At 37.8% G+C, this 22,629-nt stretch overlaps 2 protein-coding genes across 2 annotated transcripts; both read right to left on the bottom strand.

The window, feature by feature from the left end:
- Nucleotides 1–1,699: 1,699 nt before the first annotated feature.
- Nucleotides 1,700–7,369, bottom strand: LOC119989998 (E3 ubiquitin-protein ligase DA2-like). The gene is made up of 10 exons (XM_038835799.1): nt 7,183–7,369; nt 6,989–7,022; nt 6,401–6,827; nt 5,995–6,046; nt 5,865–5,910; nt 5,662–5,743; nt 5,410–5,557; nt 5,185–5,287; nt 4,506–4,572; nt 1,700–2,709 (listed from the first exon to the last, which is right to left on the bottom strand). Exons 3-10 carry the CDS (start codon nt 6,590–6,592, stop codon nt 2,125–2,127), a joined length of 1,275 nt encoding a protein of 424 aa, XP_038691727.1. The 5' UTR covers nt 6,593–6,827; nt 6,989–7,022; nt 7,183–7,369; the 3' UTR covers nt 1,700–2,124.
- Nucleotides 7,370–9,869: 2,500 nt separating this feature from the next.
- On the bottom strand, nt 9,870–20,824 carry LOC119987701 (lysine-specific demethylase JMJ25-like). Its single transcript, XM_038832621.1, is given in 16 exon segments — nt 9,870–9,989; nt 10,812–10,931; nt 11,200–11,285; nt 11,376–11,448; nt 11,766–11,872; nt 15,962–16,057; nt 16,122–16,260; nt 16,469–16,798; nt 17,827–17,870; nt 17,873–18,579; nt 18,697–18,760; nt 19,088–19,229; nt 19,325–19,376; nt 19,378–19,425; nt 20,140–20,255; nt 20,342–20,824. Coding segments are annotated over 16 exon segments (2,481 nt in total). The 5' UTR covers nt 20,603–20,824; the 3' UTR covers nt 9,870–9,893.
- Between the last annotated feature and the right edge of the window lie 1,805 nt (nt 20,825–22,629).

Here is a 22,629-nt window from a genome sequence, read left to right as displayed (position 1 = left end):
ATATGTTCAAAATTTAGATTCAAATATAAATTTTTTATCCAATTTTAAATCGAGTCCGATTCTAAACACATAAATTTTATTCAATTTAATTGTTCATATGCTATCTCAAATTAGATTATTATCTGATTTATTTTACTCTATTTTTTTTTTTGATAAGCATATATACATACACTCAAACAATATGTAAACAACACTTCACACATACCACCCGTGAGTATTTCATCACAGGCAAAAAGGCATGTGGAAGTAGAAGCTTATATATTGAACGAGACACACACACACCCGATGTGGGATTTGTTACAGCAAATCCACATACTCTCAAATCTTTTTTTGATAAGCATATATACATACACTCAAACAATATGTAAACATACTCTCAAATCTTTTTTTGATAAGCATATATACATACACTCAAACAATATGTAAACAACACTTCACACATACCACCCGTGAGTATTTCATCACAGGCAAAAAGGCATGTGGAAGTAGAAGCTTATATATTGAACGAGACACACACACACCCGATGTGGGATTTGTTACAGCAAATCCACATACTCTCAAATCTTTTTTTGATAAACATATATACATACACTCAAACAATATGTAAACAACACTTCACACATACCACCCGTGAGTATTTCATCACAGGCAAAAAGGCATGTGGAAGTAGAAGCTTATATATTGAACGAGACACACACACACCCGATGTGGGATTTGTTACAGCAAATCCACATACTCTCAAATCTTTTTTTGATAAGCATATATACATACACTCAAACAATTTTATGGTTGCTCTTTCTATTTCTATCTCATGTTTTTCTGTCAATTCCACTATCTTATTTTTTATTCATCCAACAATACAGAGGGGACATGAGTGTTAAGTAAATGCAAAAGAAACTAAGCAAAGGTAAAGCCAAACCTTTGATTAGGAAGTCAAAAGCTTCAAAAAAGCAATGGGAGGGACCCTTTTTTGACAGCTTATACCTAAAAATACAACGTTCATGCATGCCTTCTACTATTGGATATACACTGGCAATGTTAATTTAACATGCCAAAACAATGACAGTGTTTAACAAAGCTAAAGAAAGCAGTGCAAAAAGATACCTACTTTTGCATGCCTCTATTTGCATGAACAATTAAATTTCTTCCTCGTTAAGAATAAACAAGGGAGAGAACAATAATTGCTAGGGATCCCATTTGTAAGTATATCCCAAGTGCCGATGTGGCATGTTGAAATGGAAAAAGAAGTGGGTCCCACTTCAACTCTCATCTCTCACAACTCAACCATAGTTTCCCCTCTCTTAACCTAGGTTAGCGCTCCTAGTTTCTCAGAATCTACTTTAGAAAACACGTGTGAAAATCTATTTTAGAAACGAATTTGTAAATACATGATGCATGAACAACGGCATAGGGGCCACAACCGATGCCATCGATGGATTGGAGCAGTTGACATCCACACACTGTAGAATTATAGCTGCGAATCTCAAAGCTATCACCAACATGAATCACAAGTGAGTCCCACATATCACACACTTTTGGACCAGAGATTTAGGTTTGCGTTTGAAAGAGAGGCTCAAGAGAAGAGAGCTTCAACATGTCCAAAGTGGCAGCCATGGACATGGTGTGTAGCTTTTGAGTCTTTCAAGAGAATTTGACCAAGGATCGTTTCTTTTTTTTATGCACTGAAGATGGTAGAAAGTCGAGTGCAGCATTGCACAGTTTCCACAAATTTATTGGACAATGTTTGATACACAAAGGCCCCATTTAGAAACCAGGAATTTACCACCTCACCATTCCTCAGACCATAAATCCTATCACTTAATAGTTTGAGATCCAACATTTTACTTCTCATTACCCCACCATGTAATTGTGCGCGCAAACAAATGAAAGCTAGCGGATACAGACAGATGGTTAAGAATTGCACAGCCAGTTTTTTTTCCCTCTCCTTCTAACATATATTTAGAGGCTCCAAGGAAAGGAGAGAACTATCACTACAATGAACCTATTGAACTAAGCTGCGTGTACTACGTTCTCAATCTGCCCTCGCTCGAGGCTCAGCTAGTTAATCAACCATGGCCGATACCATCCCTTTGAGAAAGACCATTCACCAAGCTTGACCTAGAACTATTGCCAACTCACTCCAGATCCACTTGTCACAGCACGAGCTTCAGCCAGAGAAACAGCCATGGCTAGCATCATCTGTTCCTCATAACTCTCGGGAATTATTGCTCCTGGGGCATTCTGGAAACTGTTCACAATTCCAGCATTTGACGGTAATGCTCCACCAGCTTCCTCTGTCCCATCAGAGCTTGCGTAGCTAGTCCCTGCTTCAGCCACCTCCGATCCATGATCTACACCCCACTCATCGTCATTCCTCGTCACTGCCATTCCCCTGTGATGTGACAAATCAACATAGCTATCCACTGGAGGATAGGTCTGCCCATCTGCTCCCACTCTGTTGTAAAATGCACTACTACTGCCTGGAAGCATGTTGAGTGCTGAAATGCTTCCATTGTGGTTGGTAGATGAATCTCCACCAATCTGCTGACGCTCCGCAAGGGCAGCTATTGCACAAGCCAGTCCCCCAGAAGGGGAAGATGATGATACAGCCACTGGCAACAAGGTCGGTGAGACAAAGCGATCTTCTGTAATATGCTGTTCATCAGGAGCAGCATCACCATATGCTGGAATTCCCAGCCTGCCATTATCCTGTAGGTGACAGTTTCCAGAAAACTTCAAATCACTTTTACCAGGAGCAAAAATCAGTAGTAAACAGAATTTGAAGCTTCCAAGTCAATTTATATGTAATATCAATTCCAGTGCCTAATCTGAAGAGACCCAATAAAGAAATAACCCAATTAACTAAATTAAAAGTTAAGTAATAAAATAAGAATTGCAAGGTGTGAAACATCAATTACATTTACGACAACCAACAGTCAATACTTACGAGAGAGTTTCATTGAACTAGTTTATCCTTTCATGTGCTTTTTTTATTCTATTTTAGATTCCTAACTCATTCAAAGAAACAAGTATGAATATACATCAAGCCTCTGTGAATGTCTGGAAAAAGCAAATCCCATATTTACATATCTAAGAAATATAGGAAGTCGTCACATGGACAACTAGAAAGCATTACATACACGATAATTCCCCAAAAATATTTCAAGTTCAACACAGCTCGAAAGCAAGAACTCGTTCAAGTAGCTGTCCAATAAAAACATGACGTGCTTTGTAATGCAGAGCAGTGTTTGACATGCCAAAACCTAGGACAAAGGGTATAAATAGAATCATAACTAACGCAAACAAAACCTATAGGTTTATCATTTGTATCCACCACCTAAATTCCAATTACCAACCTGCTAAAACAAGCTCCATATTGGCTCAGAGCTGTCAGAAAGATCCGCGAACATTCACATATAAATTGCAGAATAATTATCTTACACCCAATATAACAATGATAACTGAACAGAGAGTTCATAACATTTATTTGGCGCGCCATCCTCACATGCTAAACATATTACAGGTTGAATGCAACTAACAACCATGTTCCTATGTCAACATCATTCTATACATAAAGCTAGTTTTATATGACATACAAATAAATGAATCTCAAATCGCTCAGTTGAGCCTCAAATCAAGGTCAATTTTGCACTTGAAAAGGGTATTCAATCAGAGGCATGCAAGTTAAAAGCCGACGCCGTCGTGCAACACAATAACTCAGAGGTTCTTTCAACCATCAAGCAGAATTCACTATTCTTAACTTGCTCTAAAGATTATCATAACCCCCATCCAAACCCTCTAAACATAGTTTCACACTTTCACCCTACAGACATATTTATGGTCAATCCAAGAGGAATGGTTATTCTGGCATCATGACATTTGCTTGACAGTTTTCTTAACATTAAGTTTACTAACCTATTAAGCTATTAAGTATTAAAAATTCAAAATATGATTTCAAATCCTAATTGATTGTAATCGGTGTGGAAGTTGTGATCCATTTGTATAGATGAGTACCCATTTGATGAGAGTCATGAGTAAACACATTCAACCATTTTCAGAAACATAAAACAGAAGCACTTCCAAACATGCCCCAAGTATATAATAGCTTATAAAACCTTTTCACACTCAAAGAGACTGATGCAAAAAGTTGTGTCCAACCATAAGTTCCCAACAATGACCAAACAACTCCGACCCAAAATGTTCATAGCTTTAACCACATATAACAATCATTAATCTGCTTATGGTCATTCAACCAAATAAAGAGCCGGTCATCCACTGTTGCAATTCCTATCTTAAAAGAGGACTTGCACAGACACCAAAGAGAAAAACAAACAGCCAATCCATAATAAATCACATTGTCTTTATGTACCTGTAATTCTAGCTTCCGACTATGACATTCAATTTTATGTTAGGTAGATGATATCAACATCCAAAACAACTGCATACTGATGAGGAAACATTATATTGCCATCATATAGTTTGACTGAATAAGTTCAGAAATTTACCTGGACGGAGAGCCAGATTGCTTCCATGAACATAATGTCTTCAAGATCCAGGTCAAATTCATCATCCCTACAATAAGTATTTAATATACACCAATTAAGACATAACTAGCTCAAAAAAAATTAGATATGAAACTAGAAGTCGTCCCTGAATAACATAACAAAACATACAGTGTGATTTCAACAAAACATCATATTTGACGCACAACATATCCATAAAGCAGTTGTCAAGAGAAATATATCCTTGATCCTCACAAACGGTAGAAAAAGGTAAACATCTCCCATGCACAATGCCTTTACGTGTTAGTGGAAGAGATGGAGAATATGGGTTGGAAAAGAAAAAAGAAATTGCTTCCTTCAAGGTTCTGTTCTCTACTCATTTAGTATGACGGGGCAAAAAAAAATCCAACACAGCATGACTTACGAGACGTGCTTTTAATGTGGCAAAACTGAATACATCTGTTAGCTGACAGCATCTTTTTCCTGTCTCCTTTCATCTTACCGCATCAACCCTTAAAGACTTTATGTTAACATCTAAGATATACATTATGGCATGTAAAAGTGCAGAATGTCTATCCTATGACCACACTGCACACAACTCCTCAAACTGAACACATTATCTGATGGCAGAACAGTCAAAATGAAGGAGAGAGTAGGAAAGGGAATTAGAATTAGACAATACCGGTTGGCCCTAGGTTGTGAAGGCTGACTGCACATGGGGCCAGCACTTGAATCTTGGGAAGAAGTAATTTCAACATCTTCCATAGGAGGCCCGTAAGATGGAGCTGTCACGAGGGGAGGGAAGAAGAAAGAGAGGGGGAAAATTAAACATCAACTTGAAGTTCACTACTAAAAGGACAAACAAAAAGTAAAATGAAACTAGAAACTAGAGTTTCCATAAATATACCTGCTACTGAGCTCTGCTCAATCTCACCCAAGGCAATACTTGCACCACCAGATGAACTAAATTGTAGTCTTTTCTGCATTCTCTCTTCTTCATCCTGAATTTCCTGCTGTCGCATCCTAATCTTTGCTTCTATGACACGTTGCTCTTCCTTCAAAATTTGAGTAACACAACATTATCTTTCCTTAGCAGATCATGTATGCAAAACAGCAATAACAACAAATGACAAAGTGAAATATGACTGTTAATTCTTACTATCTGCTCCAAGCCTTTCTCCTCCTTTGTTTTCAAACCTCGATACTCCACGGCGTAGTTGGAGGTTTTGCAAAAAGGACATCTTCTGAAGTTAAGTATGACAACCATAGCAAAGATAGAACAAAGAAGAAAAGAATTAGCAGTCAAAAAGAAAAGTCCACTCCAACATCCGGGGACAGCATTGATGCAATAACAAAGGATACTGCGTAGGACGGGTAGAATTAGGATTCTTCATCTGCAAAAAGCACTCTGGTGCAAGGAAAACAAAGCAAGTTGCATTCAATTATTTACAACCTCATAAATGAACAACAAGATTTGTAAAACAACAATAACCTGTGCATATGCCCTTCAAGCAACACCTTGATCGGTTGAGACTTGGATAATACTGCAATAAGAGAAAACATCAACGAATTGCACTACGCTTTAGCATGTCGATCAAAATATGTAATTTCAACTTTGCTTTTTCTGCCTCTGTTATTATTGTTTGTGGAAAAACCAGAGAGAAAGGTAAGATGAAAAATTGAAATATAATCTTCTTCCTCAGTTTATAAAGATATAAATAAAACTAGAAAGGCAGCCCATAAAATATTTCAAACCTTTCAAATTCAACAAGTCCTCTTGTTCTGTTTCAACTTTCTAGTTTCTAAGTAGCAAATAGTGGGGAAAGGAAAAAGGAATCCAAGAACAAATTGAAAATGAAAAGAAATTGATGAGAAACGGCGGCAGCAGAAACATATACCAAAAAGCAAATTGGGCATTCTTCAAGATCACAACAGCACTCTTCATCCCCGGGATAACATGGAGCCAGCTTAGATTCAAGTATTAGCTTTCTAAGCTTCTTATGATCTACATCTTTGTGAACATATAATCCTTGTGGTCTAGTAAACCTGTCGTCCACAACCTGCCTCCTCCTTCCCAGCTTATTACCCATCCAATGACAAGAAAAATAATATCAAACCGTAGTCCTCTTTAATTAAAAACTTTTGCTGACGTCATTTAGAGGCTCCCAATTCAAATTGGTAACAAATTTTTAAAACCATATGAACGGTATCTAAACCCTAATTCCAGTGCTTCAACAGCCATCAGCAAACCAGAATTGCATCCAGCTCAATCTGAAACAATCCGCTGCAGCATAACTGCGTAAGATTACACATCCTGCAAGCAACCTAGAAGAAAAAAGAAAAGATCAAAACAAACAATCGAAATTAATTTACCGTCCATATTCACCAAAAAACTGCTTCTACAAACCAATTCACGTCAATTAAACCCTAATTCTTGGAGAATGAACCTACGAATTCAAGAAATCAAAATTTTCAGCTGAACTCACCACAATTCCGCTGAAGAGAGATTCTCCCACAGCCCTGCAAAAGACATTCATCCAAGATTGAGCCAAAAGAAGATGCAAAGAATCGAAAATGACACGCTGACACACAATTCTGAAAGAAACCTACCACTGCCCGAAAGTAAATCAAAGCGCAATAAAAATAAACTAGAAGTCATAGTTTCAAATCAAGAACGAACCTTGAAAGGCCGGCCGAGGCAGTGAAGCGAGTGAAAGACTGGAATTCTTCGAGAAGCGACAGAGGATTCCCCCCGAACGAGAGAAACTAAAGATCGAAAGGTATGCTCACCACTTCAACAATGATTCCCAGAGATAGAGCGAGAGAGAGAGCGCTTTCTTTCTATTTTAGGCGTGTACATACGTTTTCGCATCCTCTTGTTGTTTTTGTCTCGAATTAACTAAATTTTGTTTTCATTTAAATTATTTTTTTTTATTTTCCTTAATTTCTTTCGGTGTTTTGGAATTTAGAGAGAGCAGAGTCAGCAAGGCACGAAACGGTGGAGTAGCAGGCGAGGAAAGAATCATCATTATCAAATCTTTTTTTTTTTTTTTTTACAAATGTTAAATATCAAATATTAGTGTTTAGAGTTTCCCACGCGGTGTTTAGTCGCGTGTTGGTCAAGCGCTCTATTCATTTTCTGGATTTAAAAAAAATATTAATCCATATTTAAATTTAGTGATGATTAAAATGTTTGTTTTGTTTGATTTGGATTAATCGCTAATTATTTCTATTCTATCCTTTCTCTTGCCTACACATGTTTCACTTAAATTCCTTTAATTATTATTAGTCTCACTATTACCTTTTTATACATCATCATCATTCTTAATATGTAAAGTTTGAGGCAAGCGACTCTTATCCGCGCGAGTCCGACTTTTTTTTCCTTACTCGCAGAATTGGTCCTTCTTGGGTTGACTTTTTTTAAGAATTTTGAGGGATGATAGGAGAACAAAATGATGTCGTTTTCACATTTGTCCTTTTCGTCGTTTTTAGTCTAATCATTACTTTTTATACATTTTACTTTAATTGTGGACTATAACTTTTTGTTGCCCTCCTAATTATCGAGTTTTTCATGATTAATGTTTCAATAAATTAAGATTAATAATTTATTAGAGAATACTTATCTGATCCGATTACATATATCATGTCACATAACTTTGTTACAATTTCATAGCATTTTATGCTCATTGAAACCCAAATTTTAGTATTTATTCCAATTTCTTATAGACTTGCAAAAAATTTCACAATTTTTTTATGACTATTTTAAAAAAATCATAGCCGAAAATATTCTTTTTGTAGTCGCCATAAAAATAGGAAGAGTTAATACTAGACGAATCAATCTCTCAATCACATACTTATCCCCTTACTCAAAAGGTGTTTCCACCCCTTGCAACGTGTCTAACTATCTTCTAATCAAATTTTACACATATGTAGCTAAATCATGAACAAATGAAATGGTATTGGACAATAACTTCAGAAAAATATACCAGCCTTCTAGTATTTTATTTCAAGACTCCCAATAGCCTCGATAATCACCTAGCGTCTAATAATTATATCCAATAATTACATAGCTAAACTCAAATCTCACTAGGCCACCATCATGTCTCTACTAAACAACGTTCCAAAATCTAGGAAAAAATGCACAAGTCGAAAGAAAAATAACTATATAAAAAGTCATAATGTGTGCCCCAAATGGCTGAAATTTTTGGATCTGCCCTGATTCTATACCAAAAATTTTATGTATCTATCTGTGTATATATACGTATTTGTGTATAGCATCAAGATTCAAGGGTTTCAGGGGTTGGAGTGGGTAGTGTGGTAATCTTTTTGAATGGGCCATGGAAAAGAGTTGTTTAATTTGGTTGACCGAAAATCTAGAATATGTGACCCTTGTCTTTGGTCTAACACCAAATATAAGAAGAATTGCATCATAATATTTTATTACTCTTTTCAATACAACTTATTATCTAAAAAAAAAAGAAGAAGACAAGTTCAAACGTACAAATGCACATTATTATATTTTAAACCAAGTGAGGAGTATCTTTAAAAAATACACATCGTACATGTAAGAGGTTGGTATGGTTCAACCGATTTGGTTTTGGAGGGTGAACCAATCATTATGGGAAGTAATCACTCATGCTAGTATGGTATTTGTGGTTGTGATGAAAAAATTAAAAAATGTATACGTTGTCCCAAATCGAAAGATGTAGGAAGTAATGTCTTATTAACAAGCTCACTCCTTAACCATCAACAATGCATTTTCTAGGTTTAAACGAATTGAGCTTAATTTTCTTGTTTAGGTCTAAGAAGAAACAAAACTGAACAACAATATTCTTAGTGTGTATGGAAATGTGGATTTACAATAATATATACGATCTTAATAGATTGTATATTTGTCGAAATTTTTTCACACAATTAATTAATCAACATCTGCCAATCAAGAATCCTATTGGAGCTTGACCCTTCAAGGCCTACAAAAGAAGATGAGGCAACTTCTCCCAGTCCGGGATACATTGATGTTCAAGTTAATACTAAGTAAGAGAATAAATGAGCAGGGATGGGGCCTAAATTCGGGGTTCAAGATTACATATGATCTCGCTCGCCAACTAAACTACTCGGGCTTCATTTAAAATAACAAACTTGAACAAACTACAAATTAATATCAGTGAGCAGTCCAACCAAAAATGACTAGAACAATCATATAATTGGAAACCAGTCTGCGTTTTCGCTTTCCTTCTTCCAGCCTTCTTACCCTTGCCTTTTAGAACTTTCTTCTTCAGTACTACTTCCTCTTCAGGTATCATTGACCTGAAAATCAATAAGTTTAATGCTGTCGATTATTTATGATTAACCGGGGAAAACTGGAACAAAAGGCACATGCAATCCAGTACTTCAAATCTCAACCAAAAAAAAAAAAACAACTTGCCCTGCATTTGGCTCCAAACCCTTCAATGCCCGATCCATTGCATAAAGAGTCATTTTCTTTACCTGTCAAGTAGAGATGAAAAAAACTTCCGCATTAAGATCAGAAATCGCATGCCTCACAATTAGAATATCATAACATAATTGAACCCAAACGAAGTCCATTAAGCATTTCTGCCCAGAAGTCAGACCAGTCCATAGCCATTAGCAAAAACAAGCAGCTTTAAGTCAAGCTAGTGCAAATGTGCAACACTACAGTGAAATTCCAGAAAAAGTAAAGCAAATGCAAGATGCTTGTATGCATTAGTGAATTAGCTGCATAAGCATCTACAGGGGTATAACGGATTTCTATGTCACAAACAGCAAGAAGGACTTCATTTATGTATTGTAATGTTAAGGGTTGTTCAACAAAAACTACAATTCACATGACATTAGCGGTTGTGGATAATGGATTTGTATGTCATAGAGAGCAGGAAAAACTTCATTTTATGCATTGGAATATTAAGGGTTGTTCAACAGAAACTACAATTAACATGACATTAGCGGCTAGTAAGCTCAATAGCTTTATTATTAGCACTTAGAAGCACCCATATCATTATTCATTACAGGAGGAGAGTATATTCTCCGGAACAAAACTGAAGTCGAAGGATAGGAAGAAAATGATGACAAAACCAAAGCATCCTATCATCCAGAAGAAGCAAATGCAAAGCAAAATAAATTTCAACAAACAAGAAAGCAGTGAGGTCTAGTGTAACACAGAAGCTAGTGTTCTTACTAATGGCATGGAAACTCTACAGGTGAATGTCAAACCATGCGAAAGCTTATGCTCTGAAGTAACATTAATTAAGAAGTAACATAAGCACACATGCAATGTAGGTCACAGCATACCTCCAACATGTCCTCGTTAGCTCGATGGCCATCAGGAAGTAAACGGAATTCTTCTGTCAAACGAATGCACTCACTGACATTTTCAGGTGAGACATAGTCCATTGCAACCTTTATGCATGACTGTATAAAACAGTTATTTAAGTTATTTTCAAACCAATTGATAAGGCAAACAGCCACAGTTAGTCATAAATTCCTTTGATATGTAGTAGAATAAAATTAAAAGACAATATAAATTAATAAAAATAAAAGGCTAAATGGCAAATACAATGTCATAGAGAACTTTAGAAACAAAAGGGTAACAGTCAATATTAAACTGGACCACTGTTTAGGTAATATTCGCATTTCACCATTCTACTAGAAAGATGAAACAGAAGGAATTGCACTCCACCTTCAAATTTCGGACTTGATGAGGACAGCCAGCAGGAATTAAGACAGCATCCCCAAGTTTTTGGACAAATGTCCATGGTTCAATGCCTGCATCATAGCACATAGCATATATATCTGCTCTTAGACAAAACACATACAATATGACATCAATGCCAGAAGTATGTAAATGACTCAGACCATATTCTTCCTTCAGCTTTCTCTTATGCTCTAGAGTCAAATAAAATGTCTGGTCATGTATGGGGTGATAAACCTACAAACCAAAGATATGAGTAAATTAAAGCAGCACAAACAGTTTTGACAATACAAGGAAATTTGCAAATATGTGCCTTGATCAAAATTCCTGCAGCCAACCAGCAATACTCATTTAATTGACAACAGTATTTCCAAAAATGGCTGATAAGTGATAACCCATGCGGCCGGGCCATGCCAACATGTCATTGAGTATACTTCCATTGTCTCTCAGACAAAGAAAATAGAGTTGTATTATTACAAAATATGAATCAAATAGAAATCCTTTAATACCATACAACCTAGTAGTGTAATATTTAATTTACAGCGCATGACTACCTTTTGCACTGGAAGACAATAAGTATGCCGAAATTCTCTGAAGTGCTTGTTAAGATAGTTCAGTAGTTTAGGAACATCCTGTCTCCGGAAAATATCCCAGAGAGCACCTGTAACGACCCATCCCGAAGGATCCGGCCGGGCCCATGGGCCGCTACCCCCAACCCCTCCCTCTCGGTCGGACTTTACCACGCACCCCGAGAGTAGGTTGTTGGAAATGCGTCAGGCAGGCCTCGACCCCCTGACCTCAAATCCCTTTGACATAGGCCCCTCAGGCACACTATGCCACCAATCTTCCAAGTTCAATAACCTACACCATACACGCATTTGCAATTCAATTGACATCCCAAAATTATTATTTTCCAAACCAACTACTCACATTTATCTCAAAATTTGAAGGTAACTACTTACCTTGCCCAAATCTTCAAACCTTAGGACAACCACCTCTCCTCCTATCTCCCCACTTCAATCCAAGCTCAAATCTAGCATTAATATACATAAACTTTGATTACTCAACAATCTTTTACCCCAAAACTTCTAATTTCACGAAATCCCACAAAACCCATAAACCCTAGCTTGAAATCCATGGAAATCTTACCTCAATCTTGAAGAAATCTTGAAAACCAAGCTTTAGAAAGTCCAAAATCTTCAAGTCAAGCTTCTTTCTCCTTGATTCACACCAAAATCCTTGTTCTCTCTAGTTCTCTCTCTCTCTCGGCGTTCTCTGTCAAAACCAGTGAAAGAATTAAAACTAAACTGTCCCAATGTGTTTTAAACTGAAATTTATCGTCGAGTGTCCGGACGGCTCATAAAGTGTCCGGACACTTTGTGAAGAAAATGAGACAGATTGCATATCTGCTCAAAAACTGCTCGAGGTGTCCGGACCCTTGTTTGGGTGTCCGGACACTTCACTTTTTTTTTTTTTTTTTTTGGGTTTTCACATCCTTTCCCCCTTAATTAAATTTCGTCCTCGAAATTTAAGTCATACCTGAGAAGTCGAATAGATGTGGATACTTTTTCTTCATTTCGGATTCCAATTCCCAAGTTGCTTCCTCGGTTCCATGATGCATCCATAACACTTTCACCAATGGTATTGTGCTTGACCTCGTAACCTTATCTTGCCTATCCAGAATTCTCATTGGTTGCACAAAAATAGGTTCCATCATCCTCTACCGTCAATGTCTCCCAATCCAATACATGTGAAGGTCCGGCTCATATTTTCGGAGTGTTGACACGTGAAATACATTATGCATATTCGACAACTTTGGCGGCAATGCCAAACGGTATGCCACTTCCCCAACTCTCTCCAGATCTCAAAAGGCCCAAACATATCTTGGTGCTAACTTACCTTGCTTGCTAAAACGTTGCACTCCTCTCCTAGGGCTTACTTTCACAAACACTTTGTCACCTTCCGAGAACTCCAATGGTCTCCTTCTTCTATCCGCATAGGATTTTGTCGGCTTTGGGCTATAAGCAACCTCTTCTTAATCTCCTGTACCTTGAGTTTGGCCTCCTTCACAAATTCAGGCCCGGACAACCACTTTCTCTCCAACTTCCGCCCAACACAAAGGTGATCGACACGGGCCCTCCCATACAAAGCCTCAAAAGGTGCCATTCCGATACTACTTTGGTACGAGTTGTTATAACAAACTCGGCCAAATGTAAGTAATCTTCCCAACTCCTACCAAAATCCATAACACACGCCCGCAACATATCTTCAATTATTTGGATCGTTCTCTCACTTTGTCCATCGGTCCTCCGGATGAAACGAAGTAGACATAGTCAATTTGGTACCCAACGCTTCTTGTAAACTCTCCCAAAAACGTCCCGTGAACGCGGATCTCTATCCGATACAATGCTCAACGGAACTCCATGCAGCCTCACAATTTTCCCGGCACATACAATCTACTCAATGATTCAAGTGAATCTGTCTTGTTAATTGGAAGAAAGTGTGTCGACTTCGTCAACCGATCCACAATCACCCAAATGGTGTCCTTCCTCTTCGGTGTCAATGGTAGTGCTGTCACAAAATCCATGGTGATATTCTCCCATTTCCATTGAGCAACCGGAACGCGGTTTGTAACAACCCCCGCAGGTCTTTGGTGTTCCGCCTTCACCTGTTGACAAGTGAGGCACCTAGCCACATATTTACCCACATCAACTTTCATTCCACGCCACCAAAACTGACGCTTCAAATCCTGATACATCTTGTTACCCCCGGGATGCATGGCAAACCGGGAATGGTTGTGCCTCCCGCAGAATTTCCTCCCGTAACTCTTCATCATTTGGCACCACCAACCTACCCTCAAATCTCACACCACCCTCTCCACCTCTAATCCATCCGGACTCCTCCTCAATCACATCAAATGTTGCATCCTCAATTTGTGCATCTAGCACCTTTTGAATCAATGCCGGCCGAACAGAAACACATTCCAAATACAACTTCTCCTCTCGCTCTTGCAATTCCAACCCAAACGAATTTATCAACTCCACAAACTTCCCACTCCCGCATAGAAATTGCCGCAATGGTATTCTTTCTACTCAAAGCGTCGGCCACCACATTCGCCTTCCCCGGGTGATAATTTAATGCAAAATCATAATCCTCTAGATATTCCATCCACCTTCGCTGTCTCTGATTCAACTCTTTTTGTGTGAAGAGATATTTGAGGCTCTTGTGATCAGAGAACACCTCAACCCTCTCTCCATACAAGTAATATCTCCACTGTTTAAGTGCAAACACCACCGCCGCCCAATTCCAAGTCATGAACCGGATAATTCCGTTCATGCTGCTTCAATAACCGCTGAACCATACTCCACTACCCTCTCCTGTTGCATTAAGACACATCCCAAGCCTATTTTAGAAGCATCACAATAGACTTGGTATCCCACATTCCTTTCGGAACAACTAATATTGGTGGAGATGTAAGTCTCCGCTTCAACTCTTCAAATGCCTTCTCGCACTCCTCAGACCATACAAACGGTGTTTCTTTCCGTGTAAGCTGCGTCATTGGTGCAGCAATACGCGGAAAAGTCACAAATGAAACGTCGATAGTATCCTGCCAAGCCAAGAAAACTCCGAATTTCGGTAATATTTTTCGGCCTTTCCCACTTCAGCACTGACTCCAATTTGGACGTATCCACCGCAATGCCTTCTTGTGTGATAACATGTCCAAGAAACTTCACCTCCCTCGCCCAGAATTCACACTTGCTCACTTTTGCATACAACTCATGCTCCCGTAACGTTTGTAACACTGCCCGTAAATGTAACTCATGCTCCTGGACCGTGGGTGAATACAACAAATATATCATCAATGAATACCACCACAAAACGGTCCAAGAATGGTCGGAGTACACGCTGCATTAAATCCATAAACACCGCAGGTGCATTAGTGAGTCCAAAAGGCATAACAAGGAACTCATAATGCCCATACCGTGTTCGGAAAGCCGTCTTCTGCACATCTGACTCCCTAATCCTCAACTGATGATAACCGGATCTCAAGTCAATTTTAGAAAAGTGTCTTGCACCCCGTAATTGATCAAACAAATCATTGATTCTCGGCAATGGGTACTTATTCTTCACAGTCACCCGATTGGTAGCATATGGTGCCTTGTAATAGGACCTATGTTAAAGGGAGGTGAGGAGTTCGACTCCTACCTTCAACAACCTACCAGGTACTAGGTTGAGTCGGTGCGTCCGCTCTAGTGTGGTGATGGGTTGGGCTGTCTGGACCATGGATCCTGGAGAGTACCCTGAGGCCCGTGTCTGGCAGGGGAAATTTATAAAAAGGCAGTTTTTATGTAATGCCACGTGCCAGTGCCAGACCCGGGCCCCACTGCACACGCCGACATTACAGGCTCCATGGGCCACTACCCCCAACCCCTCCCTCTCGGTCGGACTTTACCACGCACCCCGAGAGTAGGTTGTTGCTAGGATTCGAACCCTTCACCTAGCCTTTAACATAGTGCCCATGGCAACCTATGCTACCAACTAGGCCATGGCTTAGTTGGTAGCATAGGTTGCCATGGGCACTATGTTAAAGGCTAGGTGAAGGGTTCGAATCCTAGCAACAACCTACTCTCGGGGTGCGTGGTAAAGTCCGACCGAGAGGGAGGGGTTGGGGGTAGTGGCCCATGGAGCCTGTAATGTCGGCGTGTGCAGTGGGGCCCGGGTCTGGCACTGGCACGTGGCATTACAGCACCTCCTTCGTCATATTCCACCCCGACCAACTTTCCACCATCATTACTGCTATCCATATCTAGAATCATTGAAAAGTCAATTTCATTCCGAATACAATCTTATTTTAGTCGTAAACTTCAGATTAAATTCCTTACCATTTTCAGAACTGTTGCCACACCAACAAACTTTAACATCCAAAGCCTCTGTTTTTCCGAAAATTTCTCTTTGGTCATGCTCAAAGTGCTGCTTCTTCAAATTCTCTATTTTAGCAAGTTGTCCAGGAGAAAAGGTCACTTCAGCAGTATGTGTCAAAACATTTACCTGAAATGGGCACAGAAGTGCTGAGATCATGTAAAAAGGGGGTGCATGGGAGGCTTAAGCATGCATGCATTGAATACAAGAAATTAATTCATTGTTTCATGGCGAAAACGATACCATCACATTTCAGACAGAAGAACATTACACAATCTACAAAACCAAGGGGGACCCATGGTTGAACTTGAGAATGAAAAATAAAGGCTACGCATACCGCATCAGACGTATTGCAGTGAAGCTTGGTTACAGAATCTCCACGCCCAAACTCTTGAGCAACTCCATAAGCAATATATGTCTTTGGCCCCATTTCAGGCTTCAAACATATATCAGGCAATGCAATAGCAATGTTTAAAACACCTTTTGTAGGATGTGTATACTCCTTGAAAGGTATGCAGCATTTAAACTCTGCAGCATGACGAGGCAGGACTTCCTCAAATAGGTTTGAAGAAGGCCAATCTTTCAATTTCAGTATTTGAGGCCAATCGTTTTTGTGAAATCGACCTTCTGAATATCCAGTGAAGAATTGGTGGACATTAATCTCGTACTGCACATAACAATTTTCAGTTTAGATCTTTACCAGCAGTTAAAATTTTCTAAACAAATAGACCAAATACAAATGTTGTTTGAATTATACCTCTTTGCACTAAACCTTGGTGCTGCAAGTGAACTAAAAGACCTCTTATTTGAATAGAAAATAGAACAGACATTTCAAATCCTAAGACGTAAATACTTTCGTAGGCACACCACACGGGAAAACAAGTTAAATTGCTAATTATTAAAGAACTCCAAATTTAACGTTAGGAAGAAAAAAAACCTATACAAGATTATTACAAAAATAACCTTAGCTATAGTTGTTTAACACTAGAAACAAGGTGGAAAAATAAGATACTAGATATAAACTCCTCCTTATCGCCTGCTGCATAACACAATTATGAATTTGAAGAAATTTTGTGGTTTTAAGGGGGAAAAAAGGAAGGAAGGTCTACTGTAGAAAATATGCAACAAAAATTTAAAGGGAAAATGACCATATAGTAGTCACTCACAAGATTCGCACAATTTTCCTGTGGTAAACAAGTTCATATACGGTTTATTAACAAATTTCATTTACTCTCACAGTAGTTTCTCAAATAACCAATGTTCATGACTATTAATAAAGCATCCACAAACCAAGCCATTTGTGATAGAAACAAAACTACTACTCGATTATCTCACAAGATTAGGAACATGCAACTTGAGTTGTTTGAACTTTCCAACAAAAATTAGATGCCACAAAGCTAAAATGGCGTAACTTCCAAGCCATTTAAGAATGTTCTCCAGTAATGGTAGATACAGAGGAATTGATGAAGCAGTATCAAGAACAATAATTCCAGGTTATCATCACAACATCAATACGCAAAAATGACAATTCCTTTTCTTTGAAGAATGTTAATAAACATTCCTCGAAAACACAAGAAAATACTCGAACTAATAGCCAACAAAGCTACAATACTAGATTTTCTATTAGATGTCAGCACCATTGGTATGATAGATTTATAGTCAACATCAACCAACAAATAAAATGATTATACACACCTCACTCCAATCCAGACAATCAATGGTCTTCACATTCAAAAGCCGTCATATTTGACATGTTTCATTTGGCGAAAGGCGCGCCACATGACCATTGGCTCCCAACTCAAACCAGATGCGGCTTCTAGCACGTTTCTGACAATTACAGGCTCAGCTCTCATCCAGTGGTACTGAAAATGCTTCAAATCTTCATGTTGGATATCTTTGGACGCTGGGCAATACAAATAGTTGTCATCAGAATCTTCTCGAGTGGCAGCTTTTAGTAACTTATTATTGCTCAAGTTAGCATCACCATTTGCTTCAAAGCACAAGCATGGCGCCCCAGGAAGTCTAACAGTGTCCACAAGTTTGTAAGCTTTTGCAACATCATCTGCTTTCCTTACCAACTCTGAAACCCAATTTTCAGGGAACATACTCTTCAATTCTAGAATCCCATGACCACAATGACACAGTATGCTTCCATCTTTATTGGCTTTCCAATTAGACGCTGACCTTACATCATCCCTAGAGCAAGTTTCAGCAGCCAATTGAGCTTTTCCCTCATCAGCCAATTCAACCTCAGCCTCATTTTCAACATGAATGTCCTCCCCATGATAATATTGAATCCCCACCTTAGCATACTTCAATATCACCTTTTCCTGATTGCCGCAGCACAAGTTTCCAACACGGATTTCCTGACAACAAATATGACAGATGTCACAGGAGCAGTTTGAACAGCTTCTGTGGAAATCAAATATCGAAGTTCTGCATATATCACTGGACACAAAACAAAAAAGAAAAAAAAAAAGGAAAAAAAAAGAAGAAGAAAATAGAATTCTCTCAGTATAAATAAACAGAGGAAAAATAAGTAACTAGTATACTAAAGGGACTTACCAGTACACACGCTCATCCATGTCAAAATCAGCTATTGTTATCTTTAACTCTGACATTGATATCCCTGCCCAATAGTGCACACACATACATGCTCAAACTCATGGACAAGCCCAAGTAAAAGAAAAGGTGACTCTGTAACCCTAAGAACAACCAATTGCCTGACTTGATTTTAACTGAGACTCAAGTTTAATTTGTGAAAGGAAAGATCAGAACTTAACCATCTAAAATGAGTGAAAGAAAAGTACTAAAAAACTTACCTGTTTAGCATTGTAACATTTAGTAAAGCTTTATCGACTAAGAGATACCAACTAACTTGGAAATAAAAAGGTCTAGTCATGAGTTCCTTTAAGTCAAAATAAAGATTCAACTAAAAAAAATCTAAGGAAAATACCTTGTCTTTTAGCCTCGATATGTGTCTCCATCAATTGTTCTTCATTTAACTGCTTCAAATGTGGAAGAAGCGATTGTACTATATACTTGTAATGCTGAACTTCTTCGTCTTTACTAATTTTCCAATTTGAATTCTTTAGAATCTACAGTCAAAAAAATGTTTCATATGCATTAAAGGCCACCAACGAAAACACTGAGCATGCAACCCAGAGTCAGAGAGCTAGTATAGTAAACTGACTTCTACTGGGACATATTCCAGACGTAAGCACGATTTACAGTTGCAAATCCCACGAAAATGGGCAAGCTACAGCAACTTCATCCTCTATCATCTGAGGATACCTACATCATGATTGAGGTAATCACTAACACTATTTGAAAAGGCAAAAGTGGAATCAAACCACAATTAAGGAAACATGAGTATGTAAGGGAAATGTAATTCATGGATTATTAATAATCTAATATGACATGAAATGTATCTAACGACAAAGAGACTCCAACCCCATAACGCTAAACAAGCCTGTGCAATATTAGAAGTACAAAATTCAGCATATAGTAGCTACATAATCTATCAGCACCACATGCGCACAACATTCTAATCAGGAAGTCATTCACTTCTCATGTATCCAACTTTAAAACAAATAAAATGGAAAGAGAAAAATAGAACAAAATTCAATTAACATTCTCAGTAAATTTAACTCTTAAATAGATGGGAAAACATTTAAGAAATAATTGTTTCCAAATTTCAGTAACTAAAACCAACACAAACAGGAAACATGTAGGCAATATCTATTGATCCTTAAGTGAATGCAATGCCATATAGGGCGTAGCATCAGTTAGCTTCAGCAAGAAGTTAACAAGACATGCTAAATCAATAAAATCAACCCCAAACAAGAGTCACAAAATTCAAAACAAAATTGCGTCATTAATGATTGATTTGAAGCAATATGAAAAACATCAGACTCAACAAAACAACGATGAGAACATCAAAAATAGCAAAAATGTAATTAATAACAAAGAACAAAAAAAATTGATCTTTATTGTGAAAATATTTACCAATTGGTCAAGCAAGGGATACAGTATCGTTTGGTGGTGCATTTCCGACATCGAACAACCCGGCCTTTGTCATTTCTCTGGCACTGGTGGCACATTAAAGATTCCTCGGCTACCCACTGGTGGTAAGAAAAAAAACAATTAATTAACTAAATCCATATTAAACAAAAATAAATATTACAAGAAAAGTAGAGAATGTACTCACTTTGGGATCCCTCTTACTGATTTTAACTTCCTCAGAAACATTGTAACCTGAAGATTTCCTTTTCTTCTGAATATCATCCTCCAAAATCTTGTCTTTCTCATTTGACGCAGTTAGAGCTACTCCATCACCTCCAACATCACTAGGGTTTCGAGCTTTAATGACCTGGGCATCCTTCTTTCGACCGCGTCGACTTGCCTTCGCCACCGAAACCTCTTCATTTTCCTTTGATACACTATCATCTTGCTCCCTTGGCCGATCCATCGCAACACAATTAGAAAAATGTAGTCGTACTTAAAATATTTCGTAGAAGAAAGAGAGGTTAGAGGGGTTTTCTATTGAGGGAGTTGAGGGTTCTCGAAAGTAGTGGATTTCAAAAGTGGCGCCATGATTTGAAGATTTTCCTAGATGTCGATCGGTTTTTTAATAAATTTAATCAATCGATTATTTACGATTCCATTGATTTTTTCAATTTTTCAGACTCATGTATTTCACAATGACCCATCAAACAATTGATTTAGTTTGACACCATATTTTTGAAACAATACTAATTTCTTTTTGGTATGATTCCTAAATATCGAAATATAAATTAAAAAACTCAAAAACGAGTATCATCGTTGCTCTTAATTAGTAAAATAACTTGTCATAAACAATTATGAGAAATACCCGGCAAACTTAAGTGTGAGACAATAAGGATCAAATTAACTGTCTTTTTTGTTTTTTGAGTAAAATGTCTTTTACTTTTCAAGGAAAGATGAATGAATTGATTGTACAATCACTAGTCAAGGCCCCAAACCACTAACCAGTGAGGATTGTGTACGAATATAAAATGTTTATTTGTATTTTTAAATTCTTTATACTCTTTAGTGCTATGTGCTCAATGCATGAGCCTTGCATTACTATAGTAAACAAGAGGTAGACTGCTTATATTAAAATTATATTTTACAAAATACCAAAAAATCAAAAATTGATTAAATTGGGGCAAAATGTGGAATAAATAAATACTTCCACCACAGCTGCTAACAAATCTCCCTGTTCTAATAGTCAGTTCGTTCAAAATAACAAAACTTGAACAAAATACAAATTAATATCAGCTGCTGCTGAGTAAAAGACACTTGACGGTAAAATTAGTAGATGCCAAAATACAGAAATGCCTCATGAGCAGTCCAACCAAAAATGACTAGGACAATCATATATTGAAACCAGTCTATGCCTTTTTAGCTTTACTTCTTCTACCTTTCTTCTTACCTTTGCCTTTTCGATCTTTCTTCTTCAGTACTTCTTCCTCATCAGATGTCATTGACCTGAATATCAATAAGTTTAATGTTGTCGATTATTGATGATTAACCGGGAAAACTGGAGCATATGCAACAGGTACATGCAATCAAATACTTCAAACCTCGACCAAAAAATGTTAAGACGAAGAGAAAAAAAACTCACCCTGCATTTGGCTCCAACTTCCTCAATGCCCACTTCATTGCATAAAGAGTCATTTTCTTTATCTGTCAAGTAGAGATGAAAAAACTTCCACATTAAGATCAGAATATGCACGCCTCACAATTAGAATCTCATAACATAATTAAATCCAAAGAAAGTCCATTAAACATTTCCACACGGACCAGTCCTAAGCCATTAGCAAAAACAAGCAGCTTTAAGTCAAGCTAGTACACTACTACAGTGAAATTTCAGAAAAGTAAAACAAATGCAAGAAGCTTGTATGCAATAGCGAATGAACTGTATAAGCATCCACAGGGGTATAACAGATTTCCATGTCAAAAACAGCAGGAAAATTTTCATTTATGTATTGTAATGTTATGGGTAGTTCAACAGAAACTACAATTCACATGACATTAGAGGGCAGCAGCTAGTAAGCACAATAGCTTTATTAGCTCTTAGAAGTATCTACATCATTATCCATTACAGAAGAGGAGAGTATATTCCTTGGAACAAAACTGAAGTAGAAGGATTTGGAAATCAGAAAATTGATGATAAACCAAAGCTTCCTACCATCCAGAAGAAGCAAATGCAGAGCAAAATACATTTCAACAAACAAGAAAGCAGTAAGGTCTAGTTTAACACAGAAGGTAATGCTCTTTACTAATGGCATGGAAACTCTACAAGTGAATGTCATACCATGCCAAAGCTTATCTAAAGCTTATCCCTGAAGAAACACTAATTAAGAAGTAACAACACAAATGCATTGTAGGTGACAGCATACCTCCAACTTGTCCTCGTTAGCTCGATGGCCCTCGGGAAGTAAACGGAATTCTTCTGTCAGACGGATGCACTCA

The sequence above is a fragment of the Tripterygium wilfordii genome, chromosome 21 (genome assembly GCF_013401445.1).
Source record: "Tripterygium wilfordii isolate XIE 37 chromosome 21, ASM1340144v1, whole genome shotgun sequence".
NCBI lineage: Eukaryota > Viridiplantae > Streptophyta > Magnoliopsida > Celastrales > Celastraceae > Tripterygium > Tripterygium wilfordii.
Note: the sequence above shows the minus strand (reverse complement) of the source record. Positions and strands in the feature narration are given on the sequence as shown.

Coding starts and splice junctions, on each gene's coding strand:
- LOC119989998 (XM_038835799.1), bottom strand. CDS start 6,592: ATGGGTAATAAGCTGGGAAGGAGGAGGCAGGTTGTGGACGACAGGTTT. Junction 5,911..5,994: donor CTTGAAGGGCATATGCACAG/GTTATTGTTGTT, acceptor TCCTTGCACCAG/AGTGCTTTTTGCAGATGAAG. Junction 5,288..5,409: donor TGAGCAGAGCTCAGTAGCAG/GTATATTTATGG, acceptor CCCTCGTGACAG/CTCCATCTTACGGGCCTCCT.